At 48.5% G+C, this 23,547-nt stretch overlaps 1 protein-coding gene and 1 non-coding gene across 6 annotated transcripts in view; both read left to right on the top strand.

Annotated features, from left to right (window-relative positions):
• Window positions 1–23,547, top strand: part of slc28a1 (solute carrier family 28 member 1) — a 134,671-nt gene that overhangs the window by 106,854 nt on the left and 4,270 nt on the right. For all 5 annotated transcript variants that reach the window (XM_072493087.1, XM_072493090.1, XM_072493086.1 and 2 more), the window contains 6 exons: window positions 3,578–3,708; window positions 13,584–13,752; window positions 15,975–16,172; window positions 17,763–17,844; window positions 20,300–20,398; window positions 20,528–20,639. In XM_072493087.1, coding sequence (XP_072349188.1) covers window positions 3,578–3,708; window positions 13,584–13,752; window positions 15,975–16,172; window positions 17,763–17,844; window positions 20,300–20,398; window positions 20,528–20,639 — 791 coding nt within the window. The remainder of the gene's footprint in view (window positions 1–3,577; window positions 3,709–13,583; window positions 13,753–15,974; window positions 16,173–17,762; window positions 17,845–20,299; window positions 20,399–20,527; window positions 20,640–23,547) is intronic.
• trnak-cuu (transfer RNA lysine (anticodon CUU)) lies at window positions 16,654–16,726 on the top strand. Its single transcript has one exon. It is a non-coding gene; the product is annotated as a tRNA-Lys (tRNA).

The following is a 23,547-nucleotide window of genomic DNA, read 5'->3' as shown; positions in this document are numbered from 1 at the left end:
GAGGCAGGTAGGGGGATCCTGGGTTTAGGAGTTGAGGAGCCTCAGCCCTTGATCTTGTCCAACAGGTATGAGGTACTTGCTCCCTGTGTGGATGAGGAAGAGGGCTGTAGAGAGGATGCGTTGACTGACCACTGCACCGTGGTACAGGAAGCCATTCAAGAGGGGGGAGCAAAAAGACAAGTGGTAGTTGTAGGGGATTCTATAATTAGGGGGATTGATGGCATCCTTTGTAAGCCAGATCGAGAGTCCCGCATGGTATGTTGCCTGCCCGGTGCCAGGGTGAGGGACATCTCTGATCGGCTTGAAAGGATTTTGGAGAGGGAGGGGGAGGATCCAGTTGTTGTGGTCCACGTTGGGACTAACAACATAGAAAGAGGACCTGTTTGGGGATTATCAAACACTAGGGACTAAATTAAAGAACAGGTCCTCCAGGGTTATAATCTCTGGATTACTACCCGAGCCACGTGCCAATTGGCATAGGGTTGAGAAAATTAGGGAAGTTAACACGTAGCTAAAGGAGTGGTGCGGGAAAGAGGGATTCCATTTCATGGGGCATTGGCATCAGTACTGGGGCAGGAGGGACCTGTACCGTTGGGACGGTCTTCACCTGAACCATTCTGGGACCAGTGTTCTAGCGAATAGGATAAATAGGTTGGTCACAAGGACTTTAAACTAGCAAGTTGGGGGGAAGGGAAGTGTAAAGCTATGGACAGTATAATGGTTAATGGAGATCAAGGCAGCAGGTTACGTGACAGGTTATTATGTAGAGATATGGGTTCAAAGACAGGTTATTATGTAGAGATATGGGTTCAAAGACAAGGAAAATTAGGAGAAAGGGTAAGAGGAAAAATAATCTGCGAAAAGTTACTGATCAAGATGTTAGGATTCATAACAAAGACATAAAAAACAGCATAAGTGTACTTTACCTGAATGCTCGTAGTATACGGAATAAGGTAAATGAGTTGATGGCGCAAATCATCGTGAATGACTATGATTTAGTGGCCATTACTGAAACATGGTTAAAAGATGGTCACGACTGGGAGTTAAATATCCAAGGGTATCAGACTATACGAAAGGATAGAATGGACGGTAAGGGCGGTGGTGTAGCTTTGTTGTTTAAGGATGGCATCCGTGCAATAGTAAGGGATGATATTGGTGCTATGGAGGACAAGGTTGAATCAATTTGGGTGGAAATCAGGAATAGTAAGGCGAAAAGGTCACTGATAGGAGTAGTCTATAGGCCACCAAATAATAACAGGATGGTAGGGCAGGCAATAAGCAAAGAAATAACGGATGCATGTAGAAATGGTACAGCAGTTATCATGGGAGATTTTAATCTGCATGTCGATTGGTTTAACCAGGTTGGTAAAGGCAGCCTTGAGGAGGAGTTTATAGAATGTGTCCGGGATAATTTCCTGGAACAGTATGGAATGGACCCTACAAGGGAACAAGCGGTCCTAGATCTGGTCCTGTGTAATGAGGCAGGATTGATTAATGATCTCATAGTTCGGGATCCTCTTGGAAGGAACAACCACAATATGGTGGAATTTAAAATACAGTTGGAGGATGACAAGGTAAAATCAAATACTAGTGTTTTGTGCTTAAACAAAGGCGATTACAATGGGATGAGAGAAGAACTAGCTAAGGTAGACTGGGAGCAAAGACTTCATGGTGAAGCAGTTGAGGAACAGTGGAGAACCATCCGAGCGATCTTTCACAGTGTTCAGGAAAGGTTCATACCGACAAAAAAGAAAGACGGTAGAAAGGGGAAAAATCAACCGTGGATATCTAAGGAGGTGAGGGAGAGTATCAAATTGAAGGAAAAAACATACAAAGTGGCAAAAATTAGTGGGAGACTAGAGGACTGGGAAGTCTATAGGGGACAACAGAAAGCTACTAAAAAAGCTATAAAGAAGAGTAAGGTAGACTATGAAAGTAAACTTGCTCAGAACATAAAAGCAGATAGTTAAAGCTTCTACAAATATATAAGACAAAAAAGAGTGGCTAAGGTAAATATTGGTCCTTTGGCAGGTGAGAAGGGAGATTTAATAATAGGAGACGGGGAAATGGCTGAGGAGCTGAACATGTTTTTTGGGTCAGTCTTCACAGTGGAAGATACAAATAACATGCCAGCGACAGATGGAAATAAAGATATGATAGGTGAGGATCTTGAGATGATTGTAATCACTAAGGAGGCAGTATTGGGCAAACTAATGGGGCTAAAGGTAGACAAGTCTCCTGGCCCTGATGGGATGCATCCCAGAGTGGAAAAGAGATGGCCAGGGAAATTGTAAACGCACTAGTGATAATTTATCAAAATTCACTAGACTCTGGGGTGGTCCCAGAGGATTGGAAAGTAGCAAACGTGACACCACTGTTTAAAAAAGGAGGTCGGCAGAAAGCGGGTAATTATAGGCCGGTCAGCCTGTTCCTTGCTCTTATGTTCTTTTGCACCGTTACAATTTTGTGATTCTGAATCTGCAAGAATTTCAGATCTGGGGTTCCCTTGCGAACAATATAAATATTCTTGTCTTACACCTTCAGTCACAACCAAATTCTCAATCAAAGCAGAGCCTTTAGATCCTTTGAATAACTAGAACTGGGGAACAGTTTCAGACTAAGAGCCTCCAAGTTAAGACAGAGATGAGCAGATTGTGTATCTCTCAGAGGGCCACTTTGAGAGTTTTTGGAACTTACTTCCTCACAGAGTGGTGGAAGCAGGGTCACTGAATATTTTTAAGGCAGATGTTGCTAGATTCTTGACTAACAAGGGAGTAAAAGGAGGAGTAGGCGGCAGAATATGGGGGTGAGGCCCCAATCAGATCAGCCATGGAGGCCAAATGACAGCAGTTTCGAGGGCCCAAATAGCCGTCCTCCTGCACCTACTCTACATGTTCGTTTGTGAAGCAGTTCAATCCTCTGCTCCACGTGTACAAATTCCTCACGGAGAATGGAGAATTTCTGCTCCTCCCAGCCTTGAGGAGTCAAAGAACCTCGACAGTGCAGAAGGAGGCCATTCGGCCAATCGGGTCTGTACTGACCCTCTAAAAAACGACCTTACCTAGGCCCACTCCCCCGCCCCATCCCGTAACCCCGCCTCACCTGCGCACCTTTGGGCTGTGGGAGGAAACCGGAGCAGCCGGAGGAAACCCACGCACACACGGGGAGGACGTGCAACAAAAGTCACCCAAGGCCGCAATTGAACCCGGGTCCCTGGCGCTGTGAGGCAGCAGTGCTAACGGCGGCGCCTTTCTGAAAAATGTGCTTATCGCCGCTGGCTTCTTGTGGCCCAGAGTCCTTGGCACGTGCCCAGGACAAGATCGGCACCAAACAAAACCACAATACTGAACAGTAAGTCTGTCTGAAGAACATGGCAATTTAAAGGGACTGCTGTCGTAACCTGGTGGCTTGGCTTAACTCCAGTTCCCACTGATAAACAGTATCCCTGATATATTTTATATTTAATTTCTTTTGAAATAATCCATGCGTTATCAAGAAATTGAGAGAAAATGGTTTGGTTGGTTTATTTTTCAGTTAACTGCTTCAATTCAATGCTTATCTAATCTTTGTGTTTCAGATTAGTGCCTCCAGTTTGATAGCAGCCTCAGTAATGGCAGCCCCTTGCGCACTCGCTCTCTCAAAGCTCAGCTACCCAGAACTAGAAGAATCCAAGTTCATGAATGAAGAAGGGGTGAAGCTGGATTGTGGGTGCGTGACATCCACCTGTAATACGGCCGCGATCGTAATGTTCATTTTATGGTGCAAGAACTTTGCTCAGCAGTTAATCCTGTTATACATTTGGTGCTCCCCCTTTATATGCCCAGGATCGAAATCCAGTTCAGAAGGGACTGCAACGTAAATTTGATCGAAAATCTGATCTTCCACGAGCTAGGAAGGCGGATTCCTTTTGGTCGGAGGCTGGAGATAGTTAACTCACCAAAGCTCCATCGACAGCAGCTCCCAAATCCACCATCTACCATCTGGAGGGACAAGGGCAGCAGACACAGGGGGACACCGCCACCTGGAGGTCACCCGCCAAATCGCTCACCATCCTGACTTGGGAATATATCGGCCGTTCCTTCCCTGTCGCTGGGTCAAAATCCTGGAACTCCCGCCCTAACAGCACTGTGGGTGTACCTACACCACATGGACTGCAGCGGGTTCAAGAAGGCAGCTCACCGCCACCTTCTCAGGGGCCATTGTGGTCGGGCACTAAACATGCTGGCCGAGCCAGCGAAACCAATGTTCCATTCAAAACAAATGTAAAGATGGGTTAGCACTGCTGCCTCACAGCGCCACGGACCCGGGTTTAATTCCGCCCTTGGGTGACTGTGTGGAGTTAGCACATCCTCCCCGTGTCTGCGTGGGTTTCCTCCGGGTGCTCCGGTTTCCTCCCACAGTCCAAAGATGTGTGGGTTGAGTGTATTGGCCGCGCTAAATTGCCCTTCGTGTCCAAATGGTTAGGTGCGGTTACGGGGATAGTGCGGGGGAGTGGGCCTAGGTGGAGTGCTGGCGGGAACTCTGCGCGCTGGGTCGGGGAGCGGCCTGTGGGGGGGGGGGGGCTCCGACCCGGGGGGGGGGCTCCGATGGGGCTTGGCTCGCGATCGGGGTCCACCGATCGGCGAGTCGGCCTCTTGCTCCCCGGGCCTATTTTCTGACACGCTGGCCCCTGAACCCCCGTGCCATGTTGCGGCGGGGCCAGCACGTGTTGGCGCCAACGCCACTGCGCGTGGCCCCGTTGATGCCGGCGCCACTGCGCAAGCGCCGATCCCGCGGCGCGCAGTTCGCGCCAGGATGGGAGGCTGGAGCGGCGTGAACCGCCCCAGCGCCTTGCTGGCCCCCTCTAGGGGCCAGAATCGGTACTCCCAGCGTGAAACGCGACGCCGCTTCCGGCGGTGTGGACACTTTGCCGCCGAGTGGGAGAATCCCGCCCCGTGTTTCCCAGAAGCGGGGGCGGGGGCCTGCGATTGGCTGGTGGTGGGTCAGAAGATCCCGCTGTTCTCAGGGGGATTTCTCGTTGAATGCACCCCTTGCCGATGGGAAGCCCATGGCGCGGTTCACCGTCATGAACAGCCGGAGAATTCCCACGCCGTTTATCCAAACTGAGAGACTTTAAAATGGACGCTACAGAGGGCTTCCCTTAATTGGAGGTAAAGAAGGAATAAGTTAGTCGTGAACAAGGTTACCTTTCATTGTTCTGAATTGTTTAACTGTTAAATGTTATCCATTTATTTTATGATGTTACGATAGTTTAATACTGTGGGAAAAACAAAGTTTGTTATAGAACCATATCCTTATTTGCGTGTGCAATCACTCCTTATCCCAATCATTTATCCCAGGTGTTCTTATCCTCACTGTTTTACACATTGAACAAAGAACAAAGAACAAAGAAAATTACAGCACAGGAACAGGCCCTTCGGCCCTCCCAGCCTGCGCCGATCCAGATCCTTTATCTAAATCTGTCGCCTATTTTCCAAGGATCTACTTCCCTCTGTTTCCCGCCCGTTCATATATCTGTCTAGATGCATCTTAAATGACGCTATCGTGCCCGCCTCTACCACCTCCGCCGGCAATGCGTTCCAGGCACCCACAACCCTCTGCGTAAAAAACTTTCCACGCACATCTCCCTTAAACTTTCCCCCCCTCACCTTGAAATCGTGACCCCTTGTAATTGACACCCCCACTCTTGGAAAAAGCTTGTTGCTATCCACCCTGTCCATACCTCTCATCATTTTGTAGACCTAAATCAGGTCCCCCCTCAACCTCCGTCTTTCCAACGAAAACAATAATCTACTCAACCTTTCTTCATAGCTAGCACCCTCCATACCAGGCAACATCCTGGTGAACCTCCTCTGCACCCTCTCTAAAGCATCCACATCCTTCTGGTAATGTGGCGACCAGAACTGCACGCAGTATTCCAAATGTGGCCCAACCAAAGTCCTATACAACTGTAACATGACCTTCCGACTCTTGTACTCAATACCCCGTCCGATGAAGGCAAGCATGCTGTATGCCTTCTTGATCACTCTATCGACCTGCGTTGCCACCTTCAGGATACAATGGACCTGTACTCCCAGATCTCTCTGTACATCAATTTTCCCCAGGACTCTTCCATTGACCGTATAGTCCGCTCTTGAATTGGATCTTCCAAAATGCATCACCTCGCATTTGCCTGGATTGAACTCCATCTGCCATTTCTCTGCCCAACTCTCCAATCTATCTATATTTTGCTGTATTCTCTGACAGTCCTCCTCGCTATCTGCAACTCCACCAATCTTAGTATCATCGGCAAACTTGCTAATCAGACCACCTATACCTTCGTCCAGATCATTTCTGTCTATCACAAACAACTGTGGTCCGAGCACGGATCCCTGTGGAACACCACTAGTCACCTTTCTCCATTTTGAGACACTCCCTTCCACCACTACTCTCTGTCTCCTGTTGCCCAGCCAGTTCTTTATCCATCGAGCTAGTACACCCTGAACCCCATACGACTTCACTTTTTCCATCAACCTGCCTTGGGAAACTTTATCAAACGCCTCACTGAAGTCCATGTATATGACATCCACAGCCCTTCCCTCATCAATTAACTCTGTCACTTCCTCAAAGAATTCTATTAGGTTTGTAAGACATTGTTGGGGTCCCATCCGGTTTCCTAATATAAATTGGGATCTGGTCCGGTATCCTAATAATGGAGAATCAGGCTGGATATAGACGGGCCAGACGGGAAGTGAAAAAAACAATAAGACAAACAAGGTGAGAGCATGAAAAGAGACTGGCAGCTAACTTAAAAGGGAATCCCAAGGTCTTCTATAAGCGTGTAATAATAATAATCTAATCATCTTTATTATTGTCACAAGCAGGCTTACATTAACACTGCATTGAAGTTACTGTGAAAATCCCCTAGTCACCACATTTCGGCGCCTGTTCGGGTACACAGAGGGAGAATTCAGAAAGTCCAATTCACCCAACAGCACGTCTTTCGGGACTTGTGGGAGGAAACCGGAGCACCCGGAGGAAACCCACGCAGACACGGGGAGAACATAGAACATAGAACATAGAAAATACAGCACAGAACAGGCCCTTCGGCCCACGATGTTGTGCCGAACCTTTGTCCTAGATTAATCATAGATTATCATTGAATCTACAGTGCAGAAGGAGGCCATTCGGCCCCCTGAGTCTGCACCAGCTCTTGGAAAGAGCACCCTACCCAAACTCAACACCTCCACCCAACACCAAGGGCAATTTGGACATTAAGGGCAATTTATCATTGGCCAATTCACCTAACCCGCATATCTTTGGACTGTGGGAGGAAACCGGAGCACCCGGAGGAAACCCACGCAGACACGGGGAGAACGTGCAGACTCCGCACAGACAATGACCCAGGCCGAAATCGAACCTGGGACCATGGATCTGTGAAGCAATTGTGCTATCCACAATGCTACCGTGCTGCCCTTAAGAACAAATAAATCTACACTATATCATTTTCCCGTAATCCATGTACCTATCCAACAGCTGCTTGAAGGTCACTAATGTTTCCGACTCAACTACTTCCACAGGCAGTGCATTCCATGCCCCCACTACTCTCTGGGTAAAGAACCTACCTCTGATATCCCTCCTATATCTTCCACCTTTCACCTTAAATTTATGTCCCCTTGTAATGGTGTGTTCCACCTGGGGAAAAAGTCTCTGACTGTCTACTCTATCTATTCCCCTGATCATCTTATAAACCTCTATCAAGTCGCCCCTCGTCCTTCTCCGCTCTAATGAGAAAAGGCCTAGCACCCTCAACCTTTCCTCGTAAGACCTACTCTCCATTCCAGGCAACATCCTGGTAAATCTTCTTTGCACCTTTTCCAGAGCTTCCACATCCTTCCTAAAATGAGGCGACCAGAACTGTACACAGTACTCCAAATGTGGCCTTACCAAAGTTTTGTACAGCTGCATCATCACCTCACGGCTCTTAAATTCAATCCCTCTGTTAATGAACGCGAGCACACCATAGGCCTTCTTCACAGCTCTATCCACTTGAGTGGCAACTTTCAAAGATGTATGAACATAGACCCCAAGGTCTCTCTGCTCCTCCACAATGCCAAGAACTCTACCGTTAACCCTGTATTCCGCATTCATATTTGTCCTTCCAAAATGGACAACCTCACACTTTTCAGGGTTAAACTCCATCTGCCACTTCTCAGCCCAGCTCTGCATCCTATCTATGTCTCTTTGCAGCCGACAACAGCCCTCCTTACTATCCACAACTCCACCAATCTTCGTATCGTCTGCAAATTTACTGACCCACCCTTCAACTCCCTCATCCAAGTCATTAATGAAAATCACAAACAGCAGAGGACCCAGAACTGATCCCTGCGGTACACCACTGGTAACTGGGATCCAGGCTGAATATTTGCCATCCACCACCACTCTCTGACTTCTATCGGTTAGCCAGTTCATTATCCAACTGGCCAAATTTCCCACTATCCCATGCCTCCTTACTTTGTGCAGAAGCCTACCATGGGGAACTTTATCAAATGCCTTACTAAAATCCATGTACACTACATCCACTGCTTTACCTTCATCCACATGCTTGGTCACCTCCTCAAAGAATTCAATAAGATTTGTAAGGAAAGACCTACCCCTCACAAATCCGTGCTGACTATCCCGAATCAAGCAGTGTCTTTCCAGATGCTCAGAAATCCTATCCTTCAGTACCCTTTCCATTACTTTGCCTCCCACCGAAGTAAGACTAACTGGCCTGTAATTCCCAGGGTTATCCCTAGTTCCTTTTTTGAACAGGGGCACGACATTCGCCACTCTCCAATCCCCTGGTACCACCCCTGTTGACAGTGAGGACGAAAAGATAATTGCCAACGGCTCTGCAATTTCATCTCTTGCTTCCCATAGAATCCTTGGATATATCCCGTCAGGCCCGGGGGACTTGTCTATCCTCAAGTTTTTCAAAATGCCCAACACATCTTCCTTCCTAACAAGTATTTCCTCGAGCTTACCAATCTGTTTCACACTGTCCTCTCCAACAATATTGCCCCTCTCATTTGTAAATACAGAAGAAAAGTACTCATTCAAGACCTCTCCTATCTCTTCAGACTCAATACACAATCTCCCGCTACTATCCTTGATCGGACCTACCCTCGCTCTAGTCATTCTCATATTTCTCACATATGTGTAAAAGGCCTTGGGGTTTTCCTTGATCCTACCCGCCAAAGATTGTTCATGCCCTCTCTTAGCTCTCCTAATCCCTTTCTTCAGTTCCCTCCTGGCTATCTTGTATCCCTCCAATGCCCTGTCTGAACCTTATTTCTTCAGCCTTACATAAGTCACCTTTTTTCTCTTAACAAGACATTCAACCTCTCTTGTCAACCATGGTTCCCTCACTCGACCATCTCTTCCCTGCCTGACAGGGACATACATATCAAGGACACGTAGCACCTGTTCCTTGAACAAGTTCCACATTTCACTTGTGTCCTTCCCTGCCAGCCTATGTTCCCAACTTATGCACTTCAATTCTTGTCTGACAACATCGTATTTACCCTTCCCCCAATTGTAAACCTTGCCCTGTTGCACGTACCTATCCCTCTCCATTACTAAAGTGAAAGTCACAGAATTGTGGTCACTGTCTCCAAAATGCTCCCCCACTAACAAATCTATCACTTGCCCTGGTTCATTACCCAGTACTAAATCCAATATTGCCCCTCCTCTGGTCGGACAATCTACATACTGTGTTAGAAAAGCTTCCTGGACACACTGCACAAACACCACCCCATCCAAACTATTTGATCTAAAGAGTTTCCACTCAATATTTGGGAAGTTAAAGTCGCCCATGACTACTACCCTATGACTTCTGCACCTTTCCAAAATCTGTTTCCCAATCTGTTCCTCCACATCTCTGCTACTATTGGGGGGCCTATAGAAAACTCCTAACAAGGTGACTGCTCCTTTCCTATTTCTGACTTCAACCCATACTACCTCAATAGGCTGATACTCCTCGAACTGCCTTTCTGCAGCTGTTATACTATCTCTAATTAATAATGCCACCCCCCCACCTCTTTTACCACCCTCCCTAATCTTATTGAAACATCTATAACCAGGGACCTCCAACAACCATTTCTGCCCCTCTTCTATCCAAGTTTCCGTGATGGCCACCACATCGTAGTCCCAAGTACCGATCCATGCCTTAAGTTCACCCACCTTATTCCTGATGCTTCTTGCGTTGAAGTATACACACTTCAACCCATCTCCGTGCCTGCAAATACTCTCTTTTGTCAGTGTTCCCTTCCCCACTGCCTCATTACATGCTTTGGCGTCCTGAATATCGGCTACCTTAGTTGCTGGACTACAAATCCGGTTCCCATTCCCCTGCCAAATTAGTTTAAACCCTCCCGAAGAGTACTAGCAAACCTCCCTCCCAGGATATTGGTGCCCCTCTGGTTCAGATGCAACCCGTCCTGCTTGTACAGGTCCCACCTTCCCCAGAATGCGCTCCAATTATCCAAATACCTGAAGCCCTCCCTCCTACACCATTCCTGCAGCCACGTGTTCAACTGCACTCTCTCCCTATTCCTAGCCTCGCTATCACGTGGCACCGGCAACAAACCAGAGATGACAACTCTGTCTGTCCTGGCTTTCAACTTCCAGCCTAACTCCCTAAACTTGTTTATTTCCTCCACACCCCTTTTCCTACCTATGTCGTTGGTACCAATGTGCACCACGACTTCTGGCTGCTCCCCCTCCCCCTTAAGGATCCTGAAGACACGATCCGAGACATCCCTGGCCCTGGCACCCGGGAGGCAACATACCTTCCAGGAGTCTCGCTCGCGACCACAGAATCTCCTATCTATTCCCCTAACCATTGAATCTCCTACAACTATTGCTTTTCTATTCTCCCCCCTTCCCTTCTGAGCCCCAGAGCCAGACTCAGTGCCAGAGACCTGGCCGCTAGGGCCTTCCCCCGGTAGGTCATCCCCCCCAACAGCATCCAAAACGGTATACTTGTTTTGAAGGGGAACGGCCACGAGGGATCCCTGCACTGTCTGCCTGTTTGTTTTTTTCCCCCTGACTGTAACCCAGCTATTCTTGTCCTGTACCTTGGGTGTGGTTACCTCCCTGTAACTCTTCTCAATCACCCCCTCTGCCTCCCGGATGATCCGAAGTTCATCCAGCTTCAGCTCCAGTTCCCTAACACGGTCTTTGAGGAGCTGGAGTTGGGTGCACGTCCCGCAGGTATAGTCAGTGGGGACACCGGTGGTATCCCTCACCACCCACATCCTACAGGAGGAGCATGTAACTGGCCTAGCCTCCATCCCCTCTTACCTTACAGAATATATCTGCTGTGTGGACTAACTAGATCTCCGCCCTCCGACTCTGCTCCCAGTCAGCTACACTTCCTGTAAACTCCTGGCTCTCTTCGCACTCTTTGCGGAAATGTCGGAAACAAAATGAAAGGAGCACCTTACTCCCTCCTCACCTAACTCCCTCGGTCACCAAACTCTCACTATCGCACTCAAAAAGCACCAAATTCAGCACTCCCTCGGTCACCAAACTCTCACTATCGCACTCAAAAAGCACCAAATTCAGCACTCCCTCGGTCACCAAACTCTCACTATCGCACTCAAAAAGCACCAAATTCAGCACTCAGTGCAAACAAAGTCTGCACTGTAGGGGATCACTTTTATACTGTGAATCTAGCCTCTGAAAAACTGGCCTAATCCAATTAACTAATTAACAAGCTCCAGCTGCAAGTGCCTAGAAGTAGAAGCCTGTTTAAAGCTGATTGAAAATTCACCTTCTTCTAAACCAAACAGCAACTTTTAAGTTAATTAACTAAATAAAAGAAAGACTAAACTTTAGATAAAAATGAAGCCTTATACTCCCTCGGTCACCAAACTCTCACTATCGCACTCAAAAAGCACCAAATTCAGCACTCAGTGCAGACTCCGCACAGACAGTGACCCAAGCCGGGAATCGAACCCGAGTCCCTGACGCTATGAAGCAACAGTGCTAACAACAGTGCTACCGTGCCGCTCAAAAATAATGAAAGGATGGGAAAAGGAAGTTGGACTAATTGGGGATTATAAAGGAGGCTGGCAGGTGGAGGAGGATGCAACAGCGGAGGTATTAGCTCAGTGGGCTAGACAGCTGGTTTGTGATGCAGAACAAGGCGCCGGAATGTGGCGACTAGGGGCTTTTCACAGTAACTTCATACTTGTGACAATAAAAGGTTATAATTAAATAATTAAACAAGTAGTTTGCCTCTGTTTTTACAAAGGAAGAGGATGCTATCCAGGTTGAGGTGAGGGAAGAGGTGACTGGTAGAGTAGGAGAGTTTACAGTTGAGAAGAAGGAGGTGTTAGAAAAGCTGTCTTTACTCAAAATTGATAAAACTACCAGGATTGGATGAGATGCATCCAAGAATACTGAGGAAGTTGAGAGTGGAACGTGCAGTGGTGCTGATGATATTCTTTCAGTCTTCCTTAGGCACAGGGCTGGTGCCAGAGGGCTGGAGACTTGTGAATGTTACACTCTTGTTCAAAACAGGATAAAGCTGGCACCTACAGACCAGTCAGTTTGACTTCAGTAGCAGGGAAACTTCAATAAACTATAGTTTGGGGCAAAATCAATAGTCACTTAGACAAGTGCAGGATAATTATGGAAAGCCAGCATAGATTCATTCATGGAAAATCATGTGTGACTAACTATCATTTTGCATCATTGACTTTGTCTATATATATGTTTCTGGAACCCACCTCTTCACTCACCTGATGAAGGAGCTCCGCTCTGAAAGCTAGTGATTCCAAACAAACCTGTTGGACTTTAACCTGGTGTTGGAAGACTTCTCTTACTGTGCACATCTTTGGACTGTGGGAGGAAACCGGAGCACCCGGAGGAAACCCACGCAGAGACGGGGAGAACGTGCAAACTCCGCACAGACAGCCACCCGAGGACGGAATTGAACCCGGGACCCTGCAGCTGTGAGGCAGCAGTGCTAACCACTGTGCCACCGTGCCGCCCAGTTAGGGGACTCTGACTATTAAAAGTAATAATTACACCCCCCCCCCCCCCCCCACACCTCAACCACATTGGCTGCCACGGCAAGTGTTAATAATCACTCTGAATGGTTTTCTTTTTAAAATATCTTGGGCTCCGTGGAGAGAAGTTGGGATTCTTCACTTGTGAACAGGGAAGATTATATTGGGTCATGGTAGAGATTTGCAAAATCATGAGGGGTTTCGATAAGAGTTTATTAAGAGAAAGGGCTCGAGTGACAGACCACTGGGGTAACCCCAGGACTCAGACTTGAGGCCATTGGCAAAGGAATCAGAGGATTGATGAAGGAAAACGAAGTTGAAGAGCGTCGATTTGAAGGGGAAAAGATTTTCTGGCCTATGGTGAAAGAGTAGGATTGTGGAACTAATCTTTGCAACAGAGGGCACAGACGCAAAAGAAGCAAAATGGCTTCCTTCGGTGCTGTAACGTTGTGTGACTTGCTCAATCTATTGGCGCGAAAGAGCGGATTGTCCAGTTCCACTCTGGAGTGAAAGCAATTATTATTTTCATTTGTTCCTCTTCAGAGGTGAACAGAATATCCTCGAAGCTGCAAGTAACGGGGCCTCTGCCTCCATTAGTCTGGTTGCTAACATCGCAGTCAACCTGCTAGCATTTCTGGCGGTCCTGGAGTTTTTGAATGCGGCCCTCTCCTGGTTTGGCGGCATGGTGGACTACCCAGAGCTTACCTTCCAGGTACAGCACAGTCTTTCTACGTAGCTCTATTTAACAATGATTGGCAATCTCTACTTGCTGTGTTGTCGAAGAGGCAGCTCCAGGCGTTTTAACAGTCGTTGCAGCTCCCAGTTTGCAGCTGAAGAGAGGTGTCACAGCTGTTGTAAGGGTTGGTTCGGAGCCATGTCAGGTTTCACACCCGCGTTGATTGGCAACGCATGACTTTACGTGCACACAAAGTGCAGCCCAAGCGAGGGAATAATTTCACGCTGACGTCTCCTTGACAACTCTACTGTCATGTGACTCTCTACATCACACTGTGGCCGGTACTGTTCTCCAGTCCCGCAGTAACCCTGGCTACGCTGGACCCTGGCTACGCTTACATCACAATGTCAAGCCTGAAGCCTAGATAACTGGGGAATTCCCAAGAGAAGAGAATAAAATGGCAAGACAAGGGAACCATTTTGTGAAAGGAGTGACTTTTACAGATATTTAAAAAATTGTACAGATGTGACAGAAACAGACCATATTAGTGATCATTCCCAACTTGTTCCTTTATCCCTTTCTCCTGCTTTCCTTCGACCATCCCAAATAGGTTAAATGTTGCTGTGGGGTCTGATTCAGTCATCATCTCTGTTTGTGCACTCCACTGCTTCGCAATGCGTTCTATGAAATGTTTCTCCGAAGTCTCCTGCATTTTATATGATATCTATGATTTTTAATTCCATCTTCCTCAATCACCGAAAACAGTTTATTCTTATTGCTCTGCCCCACCCCTTCATAATTTAAACATTTCTATGAAATGAATCGCATATTCCCCCCTGCTCTTCCCACCAGGCAACATCCTGGTGAATTGTCCTCAATATCCCTCTGATGGGTGAGACCATAACTACCCACATTGCTCCAAGTGTGGTTTTACATGGATTTTGTTGTGCATTCATTAATTTGCTATATATCTTAGAATCATAGCATTTACAGTGCAGAAGGAGGCCATTCGGCCCATCGAGTCTGCACCAACTCTTAGAAAGAGCACCCTACTTAAGCCCACACCTCCACCCTAACCCCGTAACCCAGTAACCCCAACTCACCTTTTGGGACACTAAGGGGCAATTTATCAAGGCCAATCCACCTAACCTGCACATTTTTGGACTGTGGGAGGAAACCGGAGCACCCGGAGGCAACCCACCCATTGTTCAGCACAGAACAATGCAGAGCTGACACTGGTTCTCAATCTGAAATGGTTTAATTTATCATACTTTAAAACATCTCAGAACTCACAGGATTTGTTCGCATGTTGTCAGCTAGAATCCAGGGGCTGGATTCTCCGATTCTGGGGCTACGTCCCCACACCGGCATGGGAACGGTGAAAAGAATGGCATACAACGGCCACCGATCCTCCATTTGGCCAGGGGCTAGCATGCCAGCTGCGTCGAGCACCCGGAGAATTGCCAGGTCCGTGGCTGCGCGGCGGAGGCCGCTCGCAGACCCGGCCCACGAAATAGTCCCCCCCCCCCCCTTCGGCCTGCTCGCGTGCCCTAGACCACCTCCCCGCAGTGCCCCCAGACCCTGATGGAGTCTACCCCCAGCCCGTGGATCAGCCCTCCCCCGACTGTGGCGCCGCTGGACTGAGTCCTCAGCCGCCATGCCGAGCTCCCGACGGATGAGACCACACGTCGGGAACTCGGCGGGCCGGGGGCGGAGCATCGGGGGGGGCGGGCCTCAGGCAGTGTCCTGAGGCCGTCGATACGTGGTGCGGTGTACTGTGCGAGTACGCCGCTTTGGAGGGGGCGGAGCATCATGAAAGCAGAGCCGCCCCCGATTTGGTCGGGAACTTTGATTCCCCGACCGATCGCCGAGCGCAATTTTGACGTCGGCGACCGGAGAATCCCGCCTCAGGTCTTTCTCTCTGGAAGCTTCTCTCTAGCTCCACCAACAGGCCTAAGCAACCAAGTACAGGTACATACATCAGAGACCAGACTAACACAATCAAACACAGATCAATCAAGCCATTGAACACACCAGATTTAGTATCACATTTCAAGAACAGAAGGCAGTCGTGGCCTCATTAAATGGTGGGGCAGTCTTAAAGGAACCATATGACCCAATCCTGCTCCTTTTCCTTAAATTCGCGGGACCTTAACTATAAACCCGAGTATTGCAATAGTTTTACTTTTTGACCTTGCCCACTTATGTGCTGCTTTTGATGTCTTGTGGAGTATAACGGACCACTTCTGTATATGCAGATTATCTGTTCCTATGTCTTTATGCCAATTGCCTTCATGATGGGTGTGGATTGGAATGATTCTTTTCTCGTTGCCGAACTGATTGGAATCAAACTCTTTCTCAATGAGTTTGTGGCCTACCAGAAGCTTTCCGTGTACCAGCATAATAGACTGAGTGGTGTGCAAGAATACATCGATGGCAAAAAGCAGTGGATTTCAGTGAGTACACACAGTGTCAAGAACTAGTCCACCACCAAAGAACCTGACAGCCAATGGGATGGGATGGGCGACCCTTCACCATGTGGGTTCCAATCCAGGAGGTCCCGCTAACCCCACACGCCACCCGATTAAAACACGTCAAAGGTTTAACTTGTCTTGCCGTTCTGGGTCGGTGAGGATTTGAACTGAAACTAGGGGCTGGATTTTCCCAGCCCAGGAATGGTGAGCTTGGAGATAGGGATGGGTGCGAGGGAGGCGGGAGAAGGGGGCAGTCCACATTCCGGATGCTTTTCCACTGCAGAGCAAGTCTCCCAGGTGAGCCTTAGAAAGTGGACCGCCTGCTCGCTGCGTAGAGGGGGCCGGGAACTTTACATACTTAAGGCCACAATTGGAGCGATGTGAACTGGGAGGTTGCTATAAGATCCAGCAATACGCAGAACCTCAGAGAGCGGGCAGCCATCAGGAAAGGCCGCACCTGACAGCCCAGCTAGCTCAGTCGGTAGAGCATGGGACTCTTGATCCCAGGGTCCCGGGTTCGAGACCCACATTGGGCACTTCCTGTGGCCCACATGCATTTTGATGGGGGTTTTCCTACCAGATTGGCCGGCTCGGAAATTACTATTTAGGTTGATGCCATCTCCATTTAAAAAAAAAAAAATAAGTTTAGAGTACCCAATTCATTTTTTAAGGGACAACTTAGCGTGTTCAATCCACCTCGTAGGCACATCTTTGGGTTGTGGGGACGAAACCCACGCAGACACGGGGAGAATGTGCAAACTCCACACGGACAGTGACCCAGAGCCGGGATCGAACCTGGGACCTCGGCGCCGTGAGACCGCAGTGCTAACCACTGCGCCACCGTGCTGCCCTGCGCCACCTCCATTTTAATGCACCTCCACATTCTCCTGCCTGCCACAGCCATGCCCATCCTTTCCGGGTGGGGATACTAAGGATTTGGAGATCCCTGTCCTCTGATTGGACTGGGAGCGCCGGGAGTCCGCCCTCCACCTGTAATAGGACGGCGAGTGCAGACACGACCAATTAGGAGGCCACCCCACCCCCCTCGTGAGAATGCTGAGCCAGCGCCACCTGCTGGAAGGTGCAAGTTCAGGACCCCCCCCCCCCCCCCCCAGAACCCCAAAGTCCGTGGGAAAATTCTTCAGCGCATTTCACGAGAAACAAAAACACTTCGGAAATTTAGCAGAAGCAAAAATACTGCGGATGCTGGGAAATCTGAGATAGAAAGAGGGAACGCTGGATAAACTCAGCAGGTCTGGCAGCATCTGCGAGGCAGAGTCAACGTTCTGAGGCCACATGACCGATCTGAAACGCTAACTCTCTCTCGCTCCGTCTCCACAGTCGCTGCTGGGACTACTGGGTTTATCCGGCATGTTTTTTTTGCCTACACTTCAATTTCGGCTGGATTTGTGCCCAGGGCCGAGGGATCGCGGGATGAGAGCCTCTCTAACACACTGAGTTTGACGATCTGGCCTTCAGCTAGGTTGAAGGCAAAGCCTCGTGACCCAAATTGGGAGCTTATAGCGGAAGAATATCTGAAAAGGTTCCTTGTTTTCTGCTTTATTTTTGTAGGTCAGAGCAGAGACTTTATCCACGTATGCCCTTTGCGGTTTCGCTAACTTATCTTCAATTGGTATCATGCTCGGAGGTCTTTGTAAGTATTTATACAAAACCAGCCAGTCGCAAGCTATGCCCGAGAGGACTTCAGTGTGACGAGTTACTCTTGTGTTCCAAAACCATGTCACCCAACTACTCCACTCCGACTGACTGTGTCCCGTCTCACCTCCTGTTTTCTGTTTGTCCTCCCTCCTGAAGAAACATTCCGAGTATCGCCCCAGGCTTTTTTTAACCAAATTAAGTCAAAAGTACTTATCCACAAATCCATTAAAATCCCTGCAGAGCAGAAGGAGGCCATTCGGCCCGTCGAGTTATAGAATCATAGAATTTACAGTGCAGAAGGAGGCCATTAGGCCCATCGAGTCTGCGCCGGCCCTTGGAAAGAACACCGTACTTAAGCCCCACACCTCCACCCTATCCCCATAAACCCAGTAACCCCACCTAACATTTTGGGACACTAAGGGGCAATTTAGCATGGCCAATCCACCTAACCTGCGCATCTTTGGACTGTGGGAGGAAACCGGAACATAGAACATACAGTGCAGAAGGAGGCCATTCAGCCCATCGAGTCCACACCAACCCACTTAAGCCCTCACTTCCACCCTATCCCCGTAACCCAATAACCCCTCCTAACCTTTTTGGTCACTAAGGGCAATTTATCATGGCCAATCCACCTAACCTGCACATCTTTGGACTGTGGGAGGAAACCGGAGCACCCGGAGGCAACACACGCCGACATGGGGAGAACGTGCAGACTCCACACAGGCAGTGGCCCAAGGCCGGAATCAAACTCAGGTCCCTGGTGCTGTGAGGCAGCCGTGCTAACCACCGTGTTGCCCAGCTTGGATGTAAAGCTTTTTCGGGCATCTCGTGGTTGTGAATGACCCTTTGCACATACAAGCTCCAACTTTCTATCTTGATGAGTGAGCGCGAGTACAATATTGGGCCTTTGCACGTATCGCAATGCGACCCTTCCCCGTACATTGCGGACAATTTCTACCAAGGCTCCCCGTCTAATAATCAGAAAGAGCTCTGGCTGATTATTCCATCTCCTATTCCAGGGAGATTGACTGCAACTGCCTGCTGTGGTCAACTTTGTTGATCAGAATGCTACAATTATATCTGGTTATTTATGGATTGTCTATGGAGGCTGGTCCAAGGTGTCACAGAGAAGATTGCTTTAGAATCGTTGAGTGGCTAAAGCCACTATTTTGTCATGTCACTTTGGGGCAAAGCATTGCAATCAATGTGATTTAATGTCAATAATAATATAAAAAGGGGCTGGTTTAGCACACTGGGCTAAATCACTGGCTTTGAAAGCAGACCAAGGCAGGCCAGCAGCACGGTTCAATTCCCGTCCCAGCGCCGGAATGTGGCAACTAGGGGCTTTTCACAGTAACTTCATTTGAAGCCTACTTGTGACAATAAGCGATTTTCATTTCATTTCATTTTCATTACATAAAAGCCCGGAGATACGTCGTAAAATGTCAACTGACTTGGAAATAAAACACTTGCATTCATATGGCACCTCGCACATCCTTGAAATGCACCAGACAGAACCAATGGAGTATTTTGAAACCTAGCCACGGCCTTAAGGTCAAGAAATCTGGCAGCCAGTTTGCACACAGCAAGATCCCACCGACAGCAAGTGATATCGTCTGTCGGCGGAGGTGCTGTTTGAATGGTGTAAGCTTTCCAAAACGCTCCTCGCTCATCTTTGCGATGTGCTATGGGACATGAATGGGCAGACAGGAGATTGGTTAAGTATCTCACCCAAAAGATACATCTTTGGCAGTGCAGCACACCCTCAGTCTGGGATGTGTCAGCCTGGATTATGTACTCAAGTCCTGCCATTGTTTTGAACACATATCATCTAACACAGGGGGGCGGATTTTTTCGGCCGTTCCAACCAGTGCGATTTTCCATTTCAAAGCCGAACAAAAGGAATTGTCCTGAAGACCTGATCGGATGGTTTCTGTCATCTGTAGCTCTTTCAGTTCCCAGTCCGAAGTTCAAATCCCACTCCCAAAACTAGAGTACGTAACGTGGATTGACAATCCGGTATCGCGCCAAGGGAAGGCTGTACTGTCAGGGATGCTATCTTTCAGACGAGACGCCAAACTCGGACCCTGGCTGGGGTTTTCCATCCCCGGCGGGTCTCATTGCAGTGGGTGTGGTGGGCTGGTCAATAGTCCATTGACTTTGACAGGGCCGGGAGATCCTGCTGGCAGGGGGGGGGGCCTGAAAATCTCCCTTTCCCCCCCCCCTCCCCACCCACTTTCCCTCCCAGGTGGATGCATTCCATGGCACTAGAATGTCCGCAGTATCCTGGCCAACATGTAGCGCTCAACAGACATCACCAAAACAGATCATCTAGTCAGTATCATTGCTAAATGTAAATTAATGCTCATTGGTTGTGAAGCACTTTGGGGATGGTCTGAGGCTTTGGAGGACACAATATAAATGCGGAATTTCTCTTTCTCTGTCTACAGCTACTATTGCTCCAAAACGTAAGAGTGACATGGCGGAAATTGTCATCCACGCTCTGTTTACGGGATTCGTCACGTCACTGGTGAACGCGTGTGTGGCAGGTATGCAGCGCCCAACTCTTCTGAATTCCGTCGCGCAGTCTCTCCCCCCTCACTAAACGCGAACCAAACGCCCCGTACAATAACGCTCTGCTTGCCGCCGTGCCCTCACATTTATTTTCCGTGCCTCAGGGATTCTCTTCGTGCCCAGGGAATTTGCGGACTGTGTGAGTTTCCTCAACGGCAGCGCCTTCAATGGGACCAGCGGTGACCTCCTGACTTGCTGCAACAGTCTCTACGGCAGGTCAGTCTCTCCGCTGTTCGATGCCAAATCCAGGAGGTGAAATTGATCTCCGCAGGTGCCGCGGAAACAGCCGACTGCAAATCAAACGCCCATTTTACATCCAAGCTCCGTTATCTTTTACATTGACGTTCACAGAGAGCAATTTCACCCACTTCCTGTGTCAACCTTCAAGGGAGCTTGGGGGGAGGGGCCTCTTTCCCTCCTGACTCCCTTGAGTCCGATTGGTTGATAGTCCTGCTTTTTATCAAATTCCTTTGCCGGGTGTGAGTGTCACTGGCTAGGCCAGCATTTATTGCCCACTCCTTGCTCTCCTTGCAACCACGGCGATGAACTGTCATCCTGAACCGACATTAGGGAGGAAGTTTCAGGAATTTCACCTGTGACAGTGAATATATATTTCCAAGTCAGGATGGTGAATGGCTTGGAGAGGAACCTCCAGGTGGTGGTGTTCCCAGATATCTGTTGCCCTTGTCCTTCTGGGTGGTAGAGGTCCCGAGTTTGGAAGGTGCTGCCGAAGGAGCCCTGGTCAGCTCTTGCAGTGAATCTTGTCGATGGTATGCACGGATGCTGCTGTGCGTTGGTCGTGGATGGGGTGCCAATCAAGTGGGGCCGTTTTGTCCTGGATGGTGTCGAGCTTCTTGCGTGTTCTTGGAGCTGCAAGTGGAGAGAATTCCATCACACTCCTGATTTGTGCCTTGTAGGTGGTGGACAGGCTTTGGGGAGTCAGGAGGCGAGTTATGTCATGAGAATGTCACTTTAAGAAATAGTTAGCTGCTCATGTTACTGCAGTGATGTCAGAGTGTGGGTGGAGCTGAGCTCTGGCTCTGCTTTTTAGTTTCACTTTGAGAAAAGCTTGGGTGTGTCTGTTTTTGGTTTCGTTTTTCAGTGTGTTGCAGCTGAAATCAGCCAAAGCAGCTGTACTGTTGAGCTTTCTGCCATGAAGGACTATCTCTTGATCATTTGATGAATTCAGAAGAATTATAAATGTTTTCAGTATTGAATGTAAACTCTGATGTGCTTCTGTTTAAAGGTTTGTTAAGTCATTTGGGTGTAAAAGGACAGCATACAGGTTACTTAGTGTTGTATTCTTTGGGGGTTGTAGTTGAATTAATGGTTGCTAAGATGTTCACTGTATGTTTTAAAAAGGTTAACTTGAGTCCATAGAATAAATATTGTTTTACTTTAAAAATTACTTTTCCATTTCTGCTGTCCCACACCTGTAGAGTGGGCCGTGTGCTCCCCATACCACAACCTAGTAAAAGTTGTGGATCAGGTGATCGCCATGATACACTTTGGGGTTCTCTAAACCCTGGCCCATAACAGTTACTTGCCCGTGTTCAGGGTAAGATCCTGGCATGGATAGAGGATTGGCTGACTGGCAGAAGGCAGAGAGCGGGGATAAAGCGTTTGTTTTCAGGACGGCAGCTGGTGACTAGTGGTGTGCCTCAGGGGTCGGTGCTGGGACCACAGCTTTTCAGAATATACATTAATGATCTGGAAGAAGGTACTGAAGGCACTGTTGCTAAGTTTGCAGATGATTCAAAGATCTGGAGAGGGACAGGTAGTATTGAGTAAGCAAGGGGGCTGCAGAAGGATTTGGACAGGCTAGGCGAGTGGGCAAAGAAGTGGCGAATGAAATACAATGTGGAAAAGTGTGAGGTTATGCATTTTGGAAAGAGGAATTTAGGCATAGACTATTTTCAAAATGGGGAGGTGCTTAGGAAATCAGAAGCACAAAGGGACTTGGGAGTCCTTGTTCACGATTCTCTTAAGATTAACGTGCAGGCTCAGTCGGGAGTTCGGAACGCAAATGCAATGTTAGCATTCATGTCAACAGGGCTAGAATACAAGGCCCGTGATGCACTTCTGAGGCTGTATAAGGCTCTGGTCTGACCCCATTTGGAGTACTGTGAGCAGTTTTGGGCCCCGTATCTAAGGAAGGATGTGCTGGCCTTGGAAAGGGTCCAGAGGAGGTTCACAAGAATGATCCCTGGAATGAAGAGCTTGTCGTATGAGGAACGGTTGAGGACTCTGGGTCTGTACTCGTTGGAGTTTAGAAGAATGAGGGGGGATCTTATTGAAACTTACAGGATACTGCGAGGCCTGGATAGAGTGGACGTGGAGAGGATGTTTCCACTTGTAAGAAAAACTAGAACCAGAGGACATCATCTCAGACTAAAGGGACGATCCTTTAAAACAGAGATGAGGAGGAATTTCTTCAGCCAGAGGGTGGTGAATCTGTGGAACTCTTTGCCGCAGAATGCTGTGGAGGCCAATTCACTGAGTGTCTTTAAGACAGAGATAGATAGGTTCCTGATTAATAAGGGGATCAGGGGTTATGGAGAGAAGGCAGGAGAATGGGGATGAGAAAATATCAGCCATGATCGAATGGCGGAGCAGACTCGATGGGCCGAATGGCCTAATTCTGCTCCTATGTCTTATGGGTCTTATATCTTATGGGGGAAGGTTAAAGGAGTTTGAACAATGTTAATGCCATTGAATGGGGGGGGGGGGCAATCTTCACAATCTGGCACTCTCAGCAGAGTAGAAAGTGAAATTGGGGATTTATTTACACCCCAGTGATCCCTTTTCGTTCTGCGTTCCAAGGTACACCACCTGTCAAGGCAGCTGGATCTGAGGATGACCACTCGCATTCTATCTAATCCCCAATTCTACTTTCATTCCAAAACATCCACTTGTTCCAAATTGCCAAAGTGAAATATCTCTGTGTCGCTGAATTCCAATTCCCTTCCCGTATGTAGCGGTGCACAGTGAGGCAGACTTTTGGCCGTTTCCATAGCGGGTAATTCCCGGACCAGGTCACCAGGCTGTCACCAGGGCTTATAGCTTGAGCGGGCCCCACTCCACATCAAGAGTGGCTGGCCAGGAGGGTCTCCCGCTCATACCG

The sequence above is a fragment of the Scyliorhinus torazame genome, chromosome 30 (genome assembly GCF_047496885.1).
Source record: "Scyliorhinus torazame isolate Kashiwa2021f chromosome 30, sScyTor2.1, whole genome shotgun sequence".
NCBI classification, from domain to species: Eukaryota; Metazoa; Chordata; class Chondrichthyes; order Carcharhiniformes; family Scyliorhinidae; genus Scyliorhinus; species Scyliorhinus torazame.
Note: the sequence above shows the minus strand (reverse complement) of the source record. Positions and strands in the feature narration are given on the sequence as shown.